Source organism: Leucopleurus acutus (assembly GCF_964270905.1).
Source record: "Leucopleurus acutus genome assembly, chromosome: 7".
Taxonomy (NCBI): Eukaryota; Metazoa; Chordata; class Mammalia; order Artiodactyla; family Delphinidae; genus Leucopleurus; species Leucopleurus acutus.
Window position 1 is genome coordinate 101,431,267 of NC_139150.1, and position 14,581 is coordinate 101,445,847.

The window sequence follows — 14,581 nt, forward strand, 5'->3', positions numbered from 1 at the left end:
CAGTTTGTTTTCTGAAGCTGCTATAGATCCCTCCAGCTGCCCTAATGAGTGAGGGGTGTGCACCATAAGCTTCGTATAATAGGTCGAATACAGGAAGCATGAAGAAGGTTCTGGAGCTAACTTTTGCCTTCTTTAAGTTTGGTTTGGTGTGAAATTTGAATTATTAAACAAGAGTCAGTAAAACATTTTTGTAAATAAACATTAATATTGGGGGATAAATGATTCATCAAGTTTAATTCACTTCTTTTCCCAGGACTATTTATATTTTAGCCAGAGATGGGAATCTTATGGTTCAAGAATGGAATTTCAGATATCAATCAGCAGGTATCAGTCAATCAATAGGTCTCCATTGCGCCTGAAATCGTAAAATTGTTTGTTTCCCTTATGAGTCAGACATGGGACCCGGAGAGCTGAATAGATTCAGTTCACCATGATAAGGATTAATTTCTCCATTCGACAGAGGAGTAGCTGAAAGTCAGAAGAGTTGTGGAGATCTGCCCTCACCTCACAGTTAGTAGGTGGTAAACAGGTTAGAACCCGATACTTCTCCCTAGAATGGTAGAACTAGAGGGCTGGCAAAGATCTTAAGTTGCAACGGGCATGTGCATTCTCCTTACAACCTCCTCACCAAATAGTTGTCACATCCCCAGTGACAGGGAACCCACATCAGTCCAGTGATTTCTTAGACATTGCTGATCTGAGCACTGTGTCACCTTGATGACTCCACCTATAGGACAACACAGGAAAACACTAACGCTTCCCTTCTCTTCTCTGACACTTCTGATTCAAATCCCTGCATCATCCCGATTAAGCTTCTCTGAACTTGCTACAGTTTACCTCAAACTATGGTTCTCAGAACCAAACCTAGTACTCCAGGTGAGGTCTGGACTTATTTATTCCTTCCTTCCTTCATTCAGCAGAAATATATTTGATCAGTGTCAGACTACACTCAGCTCAGTGCAGAGTAAGGAGGAATGCTCTGTCCTGTTGCTCAGGACAAGATACATTTTTGGTTACTGTCCAAGATCAAATTCTTTCTGGTTTTTAAGGGTTTATGGTCAGCTAGCTCTCTTAAGTTATTTCCCATGGACTCCTATTGTAGTGTGTGGCTTGAGTTCTACCAAGCTGTTTCTCTGTGTGGGAAGTTTGCCCTATTTGTGTGAAAACCCATCCTGTCACCGGGGGGCGGGGAGGGGAGGGGGGTGCCTACACAGGCTTTAATAAAACCCATTTAGGTTTTAATGAGAACACCTTTCCTCAGATCCCGGCCCAGCTTTTATTTTTTCCTGATGCCAAAGTTGACATGCCCCCAGTGTATCTCTGTAATAAAACCTAATCTCTAGGACAGAGAGCCATCTCTGCACTCAGGAGTCAATCAGAAGCCAAGGAGGGGGTGGCGAGCTCACATGTACATGGAGATGCTTCCGCAGGCTGTGGAAAACTACCTGTCCAGTCCCTTCCCCGTGGCTTCCCACCGTGTTATCCCTCCTTCTGTGCCTTTGCTCTTCACATGCACTTGAACTGGCTCCCCGGGGAAAAAGGCAACCACCCAGTAATAGGGCACATGATCTCAGTCAAGGTCTAAACAGCATTTCTGGAGTCAGGATTCTGGAAATAGGAGGCTGTAGAGCTTTGACATCTGTACCATCCTATCTTGCTGTGTCTTTCCTCGCTCATGCCATCCCTCCTCATCCTGTTCTTTTCCCCTTCTCTCTTGAAAGAGCTCCTTTCAATGGAATTTCTTGATGCTATTTACACATTTATGGAGGGTCTTGTCTACCCATTAATAGGATAAACAAGATTTAAAACCCAGAGAAATCATTTGGGTGAGTCACGCTGAGGACCCTGGGACCTTTGTCCTAAGCTTCCATCATCAATTCACCCTGTCGGTTTGTACATGTCACGAAGGGAGCAGCAGAAAAAAAGTCTGCAGCCTCCATCAGTGTCTCCCTTCTCCGACTCAGAAGCCTCTCATGCTCGTTCCTCCATTTTGTTGGTTCGTGTCGCAGGAAGGAGACGTGGTCCTTCTAACTAGAGTTCTGTTAAAGCTAAAGCAACGTCTCCTCACATGCCTGTGCCATGGCAATCCTCAGTACCCGCTCTGCACCTCACTGTGCAAGGCAAAGAACCTGCACCTCTGATGAGTCAGATCTTCCTTGAATGGGGGAAAAATCGTCAAGGATGTCAGTATAAACAAGCTCTCGGCATGGAGTGAGGGAGAGAGATTCCAAACTTTTCCATGAGAGAGCGACATCTCCCCATCCTCCAAGTCTGTGTTGTGAATATTCCCCACATTCTTCTCCATAAAAGCTAGCTCGTTTCTACCACTCTTGTTTTCACATGTTGTTTAGGTCAAGTTTAAGCTGTTCTAGCTTTGAGCTGGAGTTCTGACGCCAAGTCTTTGCAACCAACAAGGACCTACTGTACAGCACAGGGAACTCTGCTCAATATTCTGTAACAACCTAAATGGGAAAAGAATTTGAAATGAATAGATACATGTATATGTATAACTGAATCACTTTGTTGTACACCTGAAACTAACACAACATGGTTAATCAACTAGACTCCAATATAAAATAAAAAAGTTAAAAAAACCCCTGTGCTGTCACAGGTATATCCCCTCCCTCAGCCCATGAGCCACCCTCCACCTTATCCATCTCTGCACACACACTTTAAAAAAAAGTTTAGTATTACCAGTTTGGCAGGAGGAAGTGTAAATGTTATGTCAGTGTTAAGACAGGACTTAATCCTGAGAGATGAGTTGTCAGGGAAGCGAGACACTTATTGACACGTGTTAAATGACACCTGCAGTTCCCAATGGTGCACAAACAAGGTAGTTCCAGGACAGGTGAAAACTGCTCCACAGGAGTGGGGGGGCGGAATTTTCCTTCCTGTCTTCCAGGGCAGAGTGTACTGTCATTCTGATGGGCCCGGGTAGCGGATGGGTAATAAATGAAATGCTTCTGGATTACCAGGTTAGTCAAACACCCAGGAAGTTTGGGTCCTTTCAGTTTCGAGCGAGGGATTAACTGGAATAAGCTGGGCTTTCCAGAATTACAGAGGGCCTTTTGATGATGTCAGAAATTCCAAGAGGAGGAGGCTGGAGAAGAAAGTAAGAAAAGCTGAACATCTGTTCTCTGTAAAAATAATAAGCGAGCAAAACAAAACGAACAAAACCAACCCAAACCTACCCCTAACTCCTCCCTTCCCGGTAGGCTTCTCCAGGTAGCTCTCTCTTGTCCTGGCATCTGTAAGGCTGAGGAAGAAAACCAGTTGAAAAGGGGCGAAGCAAGTGGTTTGTAGTGTTGGACATTATATTTAAAAAAATACTAATGCCTGAGCCATTTTCCAGAGATTATAGTGCAACCGATGTTAAGCAGGGCTGGAGCTCCCATGTTTTGGTAAAGTCTCCCAGGATTTTCTAATGTGCAGCCGATACTGATGACCACGGGACCGAAGAGCTCCTGCAAATGCAGTGGAGCCTATGGGGTCACCTGGTATTTGAGATCAAATGCTGCTGGAGGGACTTCCCTGGCGGTGCAGTGGTTAAAACTCTGCGCTTCCACTGCAGGGGGCACGTTTTCGATCCCTGGTCAGGGAACTACGATCCAGCATGCCACGTGGTGTGGGTAAAAAAGAAATAAAGTTTAATTTTAAAAAATTATAAAAAAAACTGCTGCTGGAATTCCACCTTCAAGAGAGCAAAGTCAGCATTTTCTCCCACATACCGTCATGGATTTCTAGGCTTAAAAACAATCTTTGAGGGCTTCCCTGGTGGCGCAGTGGTTGGGAGTCCGCCTGCCGATGCAGGGGACACGGGTTCGTGCCCCGGTCCGGGAAGATCCCACATGCCGCGGAGCGGCTGGGCCCGTGAGCCATGGCCGCCGAGCCTGCGCGTCCGGAGGCTGTGCTCCGCAACGGGAAACGCCACAACAGTGAGAGGCCCGCGTACCACAAAAAAAACAATCTTTGAGTATCCTTCAGTCATTCCAAGGAGAAAACGGGGCTTTCCTCTGGGTGTCACCCCTTCCTTTCTGCCCCATCACCTTCCTGTTGAGGGTTGTGCCCATCACTGGATCGGCTGAAAACAGGAGGAGACTGTCCAGTTAGAAGAGGCTGCACAGGGGACCCATCCTAAATTTCCATTCTAGATCTCTCCTAAACCCCACATCAGGCCCAGGGCAAGTTCAGGAAATAAGTCCAGCCATGTCTGGAGCCTCTGTAGAGGTCAGAGGAGGACACACCACAGAGACTGAGGTTCTGCCTTCCCTTGCTGACTTTTGACGCGCTCGTCTGTCTGGGAAAGTTTGCACGAAGGCCAAGTCTATGGCTAAACTCGGAGCTCTTTATGTTCCAGGACTATCGTTCCTGCCCCTTTTCTTGGGCAGTAAATAACTCTTGGCTTTGACAAACAAGCCCTGGTGACACATTGGTGACGGCTGCGGGAAGAGCAGAGTCTGGGTGTTTCTGCGCAGAACCTGGTACCCTAAGCCTAGTCTGATATTTCCTCATTACAAGGAATGGTGGTGACCGTGGCCCTGAGACTGGGCATGGCCGGGGTCTGATGTCTTACAGTGAATTCCGTGGTTCCCCACCGAGGCCCCATACCGGGGAGACGCAGCCCCACAGCTGCTGGGAATGTTGACGGTAATGACTTATAGCTTGTCCCTTGGTGGCCAGAAAGGAATGCATCGTCCAAGGTTACTGCCTCTTTCAGGAGGTGGCCAATGCTGGGATACAAGTACCCGTCCTTTCCTCGATCTGGGACACATCAGCTTCGGGGCTTCTTAAAGTATCAGGTGAGGACTCAGTCACACCTGCCTTGGGAATCAGCTTCTCCTGCTCTTCAACTGTGCTGTCCTCACTTCCTCTTGGGTGTGTTTCCTGAGCTCACCTCAACAAACCTTCTGTGTGCAACTCTCCCTCACAGGGCACCCAAGCTAAGTGACTTTCTCTTCACAGCCACTGGTCCCTCAGAGGTCAGCTTTAAGACACAGGGTATTAACATCACCCCAGGAAAATGACTTGCTTTGTAGTTAGAAGGAAAACTTTTATCAGGTGCACATCTTTGACATTTATTTCCCCTTCTGGCAGCTATGGCCTTCCTAAGGAGGCCTGGGGAGGACCAGTGAGACCTCCAGTGACAAAGCTGTGGCGACTCTAGAAATTTGCACCTGAAGTAACCTGAGAGACAGATTGAAAAGGAATTCTGAATCCCACAGACTCGCTAAGGCGAGATGCTGGAAGAAGACAGGTATGAGATTAGCAGAGACATTCAAGGAAAGTTGGAAAAGTGACAAGGAAGAGGAGGCAGGGGGCTTTCTTTAGAGATGGGAGATTTTTGTTCAATTTCCTGGATTACTTTTAATGGTTAAAGAAAATAATCCACATCTGTTAATTTACTGCAAGAGCTTTTGTAATTTGAGAGCCTTCCAAGGGAGGGGAGGATGACTGTAGATTTATGCAAAGAGTTAAATCTCGTGATGTGAACATGCAACAAGAGGCCCCACCTGTGTGTACAATGTACTTAAAGGATTAGAGCAAACTTTGAAAATTATGATATGTTTTACCTACAGTAAGCACCTTACCCTTTAAGCTTCTATTTCCTGGAAGGAGGTGGGAGGAAAGAAAACCATCAATTCTCTCAGGTAATCAGGTGCATGAGACACTCTGCTTGTGGGATTGAATGAAGGTTTAAGTGCAGGTGGATGAAGGATGTGTTATGGATATATTTTATTTTAAACCTATTTTCAATGCTTGCAATTCCAATTCCAAGGTGTTGCTTGCCAGAGGTCCATGTGCCCTGAATGAAGGTGACATTTTCAGGGAGATGCAGGAGCCAGGGAAGCAGTCATCGTGTGAGGGGCTACTGGGTGCAGGAAGGGGAATTTTAAAAGAAGTGTTGCTGTGGTCCCCATGTTTCCTTCAGGGTCTTCAAGAAATTTAAGTAAATACCTGACATTCTCTAAACCAAAGGTATCCCTGGGCTAAAGCAGGTGATTATTAAAATGACACAAACATTTCTTTCCACTCCATGTGATTAACCAGTAACGGAGGCCAGAGCATTTATAAAAGAATGATCAGGGCTTCCCTGGTGGCACAGTGCTTGGGAGTCCGCCTGCCGATGCAGGGGACATGGGTTCGTGCCCTGGTCCGGGAGGGATCCCACATGCTGCGGAGCGGCTGGGCACGTGAGCCATGGCCGCTGAGCCTGCGCGTCCGGATCCTGTGCTCCGCAACGGGAGAGACCACAACAGTGAGAGGCCCGGGTACCACAAAAAAAAAAAAAAAAAAAAAAAGAATGACCATCCTCTGCTATCCATTAAGCTACTGCTTTTGATTATTCAGTCTCCATAGCTTAGTCCGGCAGGCGAAGAGTGGGAGAACAGGGTAATCAGAAACACAGAAACTCAATAGCATTCAGTCTGTAGGAAGCAGAAAATCACACACAGATATGTCTAAAAATGACACAGTACTTTATTTTAAAAATACTCAGGTGTTGCAAAAAATACATAGAAATATAAAGTTTGGTCGGTGTACTTTACTAAACTTCAACTCACAGGTTTGCGTGTTACAGATTGGAGCAGAGTTTGTTATGCACGTGGAGAACCCAAACCGATTTATTAAACAGGATAGATACAGGTTGTCTGGGTGAAGTGGTCTGGCGGGGTGGGGTACCCTCCAGTTTACCTATCAGATACGGATATACTAGCTCTTCAAAGGTTGTTCTACCAGTTTGGATATGGGTGAGTGACTAGTTCCAATGGGGGAAAAGCAAGATGGGTTCACCAAACCAAAGAATTCTAAACAAAGACTTATTTTTTTCTTTCTGCAACACAATATACATCACAGTAAAATGTTTAATACTTGCAGGTTTGGGGGTTGAAAGAATTCAACGCAGAGGGAGGGAGAGGAAGGGTACTGACCAGAGAGCGAGCACTGAACGTTTATCTTAAAAGACGTGTGAGAGGCAGAAAAGCAATTTAGGCTGCACTGCCTTCCGTGCTCCCTTTCTGTGTGGGCAACACGTGGCATCTGACAGTATTTCAATGTGGAGCTCAAACCATAGAAAATGGGATGAAACGAGCCAACTTTCTATCAACTTTGGCAGTTTTGCCACCAACAGTAAATTGGACCTTTTTAATAGGAGGAAATTGAAAGGTTTCTCATTGAACGGAATTAAGTAGTGGGATCAAGAGATTTCCAGGCCTCAGGGTACCTCATTAGCAACTGGCTTTTTTTCATTCCAATGTCTCCCCTCTCCCAGGTCACCTGAGATTATAGGATAAAAACAGAAGGGTGGCCAAACTTCTCCTGTGCCCTCTTCTCATTCTCTCTGAAGTCACCAGATGACTCATTTGCAGGGGGGGACCCTTTTTTTTCTTTTTTTATAAGCACTAAACACAGCTCCTGAAGCATTTGGACAGTTTCATTGTTTGGTGATGGAAGCCGCAATAATGTGTTTTGAAAACTGTTTCTTTTTTCTTAGCTCCTTCCTGCAAAGTACCATCAGCCGGTCAGCTTGCTTAGGGGGTGGGGCTTTCTAAGGTCCAGGCCCCTATTCTCCACGCTCCACCCCTGAGCCTTCAATGTCCACTGGACAGCTCTACGGGCGCCTGACCCTTCACTCTGCGCTGTATTCATCCTTGAGTGTGAAAGCTCCGTACCTCTTACCTCCTCTGCCTGCAGGGATCCCAAAGGGTTCTCAGACTTTGAGCTGTAACAACAGAGCCACCAGAAAGTCCTATAAAAGCAGCAGTGACCTTCTGGAGCTGTCAAGTCTTTAAATAGGATTTGGGATTTAATGCTGTATATTTTTAAAGGAAAGACATAAGAATTGCTAGTTTTTTTAAATAATGCATGTCTTTTAGCCAATTCAGAATCTGCTCACCCCCTACTTTTTTTAAACCCAGGAGAGATAAAACTTTGGGGGAAAAAAAAAAAAAAAAGACCAGATCTCAGGCTAAATAAGGAAGGTGTATGTTAGGTGCAATCAGACTAAAAGAAGAACTTCAGTGGGTGACTTGTGGAAAGGGAACAAAAAATAAAAGAAAGGGGAAAGGAAGGAGCTTAAGGAATTACGTGATCTGTCATGGTGTAGTATGAATTACAGCCTGAAAACTCCAGGAGCCTTCTCATTCTGAATTCTCAGACCCAGAGCAAAAAGGTCAGAAGAGAATCTTTTACCTTTTGCTGATTTAAAAAAAAAAAAAAATGCAATGCCCCGCAGCAGCATTGCGGAGACTCCCCCTTAGACCGCTGTCTTGGACACGCAGAGATTCTTCTGGCCTGGGCCCACCTCCTACAGTAGAGTTCTGTTTATACAGCTTGTCTTAAGACCACAGTGAGTGCTTCTTGTTCTGCTTGGGCCACCCTGTAAATACTTAAGTCGGCGTATTATTTAAAAAGGAATAATAAAAAGCTTCTATTTTCATCTCTTCCTACCCATCTCCGTATCCCGTGCCAACCTGCGCTGAGCACGACAGGCTTCTCTATGGGATTCTCCATGTCCCTCTCTCTTCCAGGGACAGAGAGAAACCTTGGTCCTAGTCCAAGGTCAACGAGAGGCTTCTGACCTTCGGTTTAATTCAGTAGGTGACATCCTCTTATTAGCCGTCCTTCCCCGCCCCCCTCCCCCCTCGGGTGTGCTCTTTCAGAGTGGATGCTCAGTTACACAAGAGGGGGGAGTTGGAGGAAACAGAATCCTCGGAAGTGATGTGGACACCTCCTACAAAATCACCCAAAGTGCTAGAAACAGCACTTGGCTTTATCCCTCTCTGCTTCAAGCAGGTCTCTAAAAAGCAAAAATGACCTACGTTCTGTGTTGGGGGAAGTATTTGGATACTAAATCATTCCGTGTCCCAGATCTTTCGTTGGCCCACTAGTGAAGAATCTGGGATTTCCATGCAAACCTCCAACAGTTTTGGTCTCGTACCTCTTGCTGCTCCCTGACCCCGGGCCTTTTTGACTTCCAGGGGGGCCACCTGGGGAAGGCAGTTCTTGATCCCTCGTGGTTGTCGGAGGCATTACCAGAAAGCTGGGCTCCAGCCTGCCAAGCAGTAAAGGTAGGGGTAGTAAGGGTAGGTGTTATGCATGGAGATGAGGGAGCCCCGCGAGAAGCCCTCCTCTTTCAGAGCTGGCAAGGAAGGATGCTTCTCCAGGTCTCCCAGGTCTGAGGTGAGCTGCTTCCGCTTGGTCTTATAGCGTCTGTTCTGGAACCATATTTTCACTTGGGTCTCCGTGAGCTTGAGGTTCTTGGCCAGGTGAGCCCTTTCGGGAGCTGACAGATACTTCTGGTGACTGAACTTCCTCTCCAACTCAACGACCTGATTGTGCGAGAAGGCGACCCGGGAGCGCTTCTGTGGCTGCTTGGGGGCTGGGGGCAGGCTCGGTAAGGCGTCCCGAGTGTTTTCCCAGTCCAACAGATAAGTCTCAAAGTGCCTATCTGGAAATGAGAGGGGAGAAGCAGGGATGGGAAGGAAAACGTTACATGTTAGCACGGAAGAGTACAGAATTCAATCCACCCTTATCTCTTCTGGTGAGTGAACAAACAGCCCACTGTCGGTTTAGACACATTGCACTTTTTTCACAGGACTAAGGAACTCTCTGAGTGGAGAGTGAGTGCCTATGTAGATTACGTGTTAGTTTTCTACTAGTCATCAAGTCCCCAAAGTAGGAGCAGTTAGTGCTAGAACTTCCTGCCGTATCATCCAGTAGAATGAAATAGGGATTCTGCATATGTCTTGAGGGGAAGCGGGAGCAGGGAGGCAGGAAAAACTCTGAGAAATAAGATACCCGGTAAAGCGGGCCCCAAAGGCACCCGATGTTAACATCCGGGTGGCAAGAGAGGGCTTGTGTGGTAGGAAAGTTCATTCTCTGGCTTTAATCCCCCCTTTTTTTTCTCAACCAGCCGTTAGGATGCCTCATAAGAAGGGTGTGTATTGTATGGTGACGGCTGGTACCTAGACTTATCGTGGTGATCACTTTGTAGTGTGTACACATATCAAATTATTGTGTTGTACACCTGAAACTAATATAATCTTATGTATCAATTTTACTTCAGTTAAAAAAAAAAACTGATGGGAAAGAAAGTAAGTCTACTCTAAGCGTTCCGACGTTATAACTCCTGAAGACCAGAGGGGCTCCTAGACTTACTGTTTATTGCCCGTGGGACTGGGAAGCGAAGGGCATCTTTGTTGGTCAAACCCTGATTTATTAATATTAATACGCTATTATCAATAACACGTTATATGTTAATTGTCGTAACTGCCCAGAAGTAATATGGGGCTGGCGCCGATCAAGGGTCGCACTGTGGCTGGGAGCGATGTTGGGGTTTCCTTCTGGGACACTGGACCACGGTGGGCGCTTCGTGCGCGCTCGCCTTTTGACCCCGGGGCGCGGAGAACCCGCTGCGCAGAGCACCTTGCCGGGCGAGTCAAGCCCAGTCTAAATCCTGCGCCGCCCTGACGCTGGGGTCACGGTTAATCTCCGAGGCGCGCCCGTGGCGGAGGCCGTGAGGTCCCTTCGCCCGTCGCCGCGGGGCCCCGCATCCCTGCAGCCGGAGATCCGGAGGTCCACCCAGCACCCGCCCTCACGCCCGTTCGGCCAGCGGACCGGCCCTCCCTTCCGAGAGGACCCACCCCGGCCCAGCCCGGCCTCCCCAACCTCGCCGGCATACCTGGCTCGGTCTCCGCCGGCTGCTCTGCCTCCCCGCGCGCAGCGCGGGGCCGGGCTCTCGGCTGGTCCTCCGGAGCCCCGGCGCCTCCTCTTCCTCCCTCGGGCTCCGGCTCAGGGTCTCGCCTCCGGTCAGGCTGGCGCGGGGGCTGCGGGCTGCCCGCGTGACCTGCGCGCCGATCAGCGCCTTCCCGCAGGATGTCCTGGATGAGGAAGGAGGTGAGCGGCTTGGACTGGGTGGGCGGCACGGCCCGGGGGCTGCAGCTAGCTGCCCCCGCCTCCCCGGGCCGCGGCTCGGGAGTCCGAAGCATCCCCGAGGTTCGGCTCCGGCGCCCAGGCTCAGGCCCCTGCGGACGCCACCAGGCTGAGCTCGCCGCTCCGGCACCACTTTCACTTTCCGCGGCCCCGGGAACTTATAGCCTTAGGGGCGCGCCGCGCCGCCTTCCCATTGGCCGCTCGCCCGAACCGCGCGGCTGATTGGCCGCCCGCCGCTCCAGGTGAGGGTAAAGGGGAGTCCCTCGCACAGTCTGGGTCGTGTCTTTCATAGAGGATTTCTTCCGAAGTTCCTTCTTCTCCAGGATCCTGGCTCGCCTCCCTCCTCCCTACGTCTTTTTCCCTGGCTGGCAGAGAAAACCAAAGCGGGTCTCTTCTGCCCCAACTCACAATATGTTTAGCTGCTTCTGGGAAATCATGATGCAGAAGAGAAATACTCCATTTAGCTCTTAGAGATCGTTAAAGTGCCCTTACTCACAAAGACATAGGTGGGGCAATTACCAGCATCCCACCTTACAGATGAGAATTCTGGGTGCCTGTTGACAAGGAGACAATGGTAGCAAAGCTGGGTCTACTAAACCTAAGTCTGTCAAAGAGACATGACAGGTAAGTGCAGTACCTGACCCCAGGCTGGATTCTGTACTTGGGGCAATTGATGAAAATGGAATAGGACCAATGGCTAAAAGTATTGAATCAGTGTTACATTAACTGAAATTGGTAACAGTATCGTGATTGTATAAAAGAATATTCTTCGGAAATAAACACTGAAGTATGTAGGGGCAAAGGCCAATGATGTATGTAACTTACCCTCAATTGGTTCAGAAGCAATGACATAGATGGATAGATAGATTCCATATGATAAAGTTGAATGGGTTAAAATATTAATTGGTGAATCTAGAAAAAGGGTATACCAGTGTTCTTTTGAACTATCTTTATTTAAGCAACTTTCCTGTACGTCCCACTCTAAGACACCTTTCATTCGACTGGAAACTTTTCAAAAAGATGGTATGTTGTATGTCTGGGGAGAAGGGAGAGGGAGTAGGTTACTGCGGATAAAGAAACCGCTAAAGAGAACCACCTTGTGTAATATGAATGAAGGTCTTTGGCAAGGATGGTTTTCTTCTCTCATTTTTTTCATTAAAAATTTTTGTACCATTTTCTTTTGAAATAGTTATAAATTTGCAAAATCTGTACCCCTAACTTCCCCCAATGGTGACATATTATGTAACTGCAGTAAAATATAAAAACCAGGAAATTGACATTGATACACACCATGAATTAGACTACAGACCTTATTTTATTGTCACCATGTAAAAGCCTGCGTTCATGTGTGTGTGCGTGTGTGTAGCTCAATGCAATTTTATCATGAGAGTAGATTCTTGTAAAGCCACAATCAAGATACAGAATTGCTGCATCACTGCAAAAGAACTCCTTGTGCTATCTCTTTGTATTTGTGTACCCAAACCCCTTCCCTCCATCACGGACCCCTGGTAACCAGTAATTTGTTCTCTGTCTCTATAATTTTACTATCTGGAGAATGTTCTATAAATGGAATCAAACGTGGTACAGTATGCAACCTTGTGGAATTGGGTTATTTTTTTGCTGAGTATAATGCTTCTGAGGCTACTCAGATGGTTGCATATATTAATAGTGAATACTTTTTAAAATTGCTGAGTAGTATTCTACTGTACAGATCTGCCAGAGTTAGTTAACCGTCCACCCACTGACGGACAATTGATCTGTTTCCAGGGTTTTGTTTGTTTGCTTGTTTTGTTTTACTATTTTGAATGAACGTGCTGTAGACATTCATGTACAGGTTTTTGTGTGAACACGAGTTTTCATTTCTCTGGGATAAATGTCCAGGAATGCAGTCTCTGGGCTGTATGGTAATTGCATGTTTGGTTTTGTAAAAAACTGCCAAACTATCGTGGTTGTAGCATTTTTAGATTTCCACCAGCAATGTATGAGAGTTCCAGTTTCTCCACATCCTCATCAGCATTTGGTGTTATCGTTATTTTTAATTTTAAGCATTCTAATAGGTGTGTGGTGATAGCTCATTGTGGTTTTAATTTTAATTTGCATTTCCCAAATGGCTAGTGATATTGAACATCTTTTCAGGTACTTCTTTACCATCCATGTCTCCTCTTTGGTGAAATATCTGTTCAACTCTTTTTGCTCATGTTATAATTGGATTTGGGGGGAGTTGCTGTTGAGTTTTGATAGTTTTTTTAAATATATATATTCTATATATGTCTTTGTTGACTATATGGTTTGCAAATATTTTCTCCTAGTCCATAGCTTGTCTTTCCATCTTTTTTTTTTTTTTTTTTTTTCCCCTGTACGCGGGCCTCTCAGTGCTGTGGCCTCTCCCGTTGCGGAGCACAGGCTCCGGACGCGCAGGCTCAGCGGCCACGGCTCACGGGCCCAGCCGCTCCGCGGCATGTGGGATCCTCCCGGACCGGGGCACGAACCCACGTCCCCTGCATCTGCAGGCGGACGCCCAACCACTGCGCCACCAGGAAAGCCCTCCATCTTTTTAACAGGATATTTCACAGCAGAAAAGTTTTTGATGTTGGTGAATTTTTATTTCACAGATTTTGTTCTTGGTGTCATGCCTAAGAACTCTTTGCTTATTCCTAAGTACTGAAGATGCTCTCCTGTGTTATCTTCTAAAAGTTTTATATTTTACTTTTAAATCCATGATCCATTTGAATTAATTTTTGTATATGGTGTGACGTTTAGGTTGAGTGACCTCTTCTCAGTTTTAGAATTTAGAGCTGGGTGGCATTTCAAATCACAGGGGGGAAATGTGAATTATTTAATAACTAGTACTGCCATTTGGAAAAAATAAAGGTCTAGTCTTATAACAAAATAAATCCCAGATGGCTCAAACATTTAAAACATAAACAGGCACATGAAAAAAAATAGTTTAACCACACTCATCATTAGAGAAATGCAAATCAAAACCACATTTAGATACCTTCTTTCCACCTATCAGATTGACAGAGGTTAGAAAGATGATGTCTAGTGTTGGTGGGGGTGTGAGGAAGAGTTGCCCCCATACTGTTGGAGAGAGAGTAAGTCAGTTTTGTATATATGGGTGGTAACTTGGCGAAATCTGTCAAATTTAAAACTGGGCATATCCTTTGACACAGATATTCCGTGCCTAGAGATTTACTCTAGAAATCTACAAATACACAACATACTGACTTGGGAACATATCCTCAATTTAGTCGGAGAGTTGCAATTCAAGTTGCAAAAAAATAAAATGTTATAAAATGAACTCACTATGTTAAAAGAAATAGTCACAGGTTATCTATAAAATATTTTACATTTGAACATTTTAACATATAGAAAAAGCTGGAAGGACAGAAATATCTCAATAGAGCATTTACCTCTGGTCAGTGAGATGGAGATAGCAGATTGGGAGAAGCGGAGAGTGGAACAGGGTGCATTTCCTTGCACTAATTATAATTTTTTAAATTAAGAACAGAGCCAGAGCTGAGCTTGGGCTCCCTTCTTCCACAACCTCCTCCTCAGATATCAGGTGTCCCTTCAGGGTGGGGACACAGCCCCAGCCCTTTCCCGTACGTCACTTAGCATGTTGTTCCTTTGGTGCTTAGTATTTTGGACG

General features: G+C 46.3%; 1 protein-coding gene across 1 annotated transcript; it reads right to left on the reverse strand.

Annotated features, from left to right (window-relative positions):
* Positions 1-9,026: 9,026 nt before the first annotated feature.
* Positions 9,027-10,985, reverse strand: NKX3-1 (NK3 homeobox 1; the record flags this gene model as incomplete). Its single annotated transcript, XM_082842062.1, has 2 exons — positions 9,027-9,445; positions 10,679-10,985. 2 exons carry the CDS (start codon positions 10,983-10,985, stop codon positions 9,027-9,029), a joined length of 726 nt encoding a protein of 241 aa, XP_082698188.1.
* Between the last annotated feature and the right edge of the window lie 3,596 nt (positions 10,986-14,581).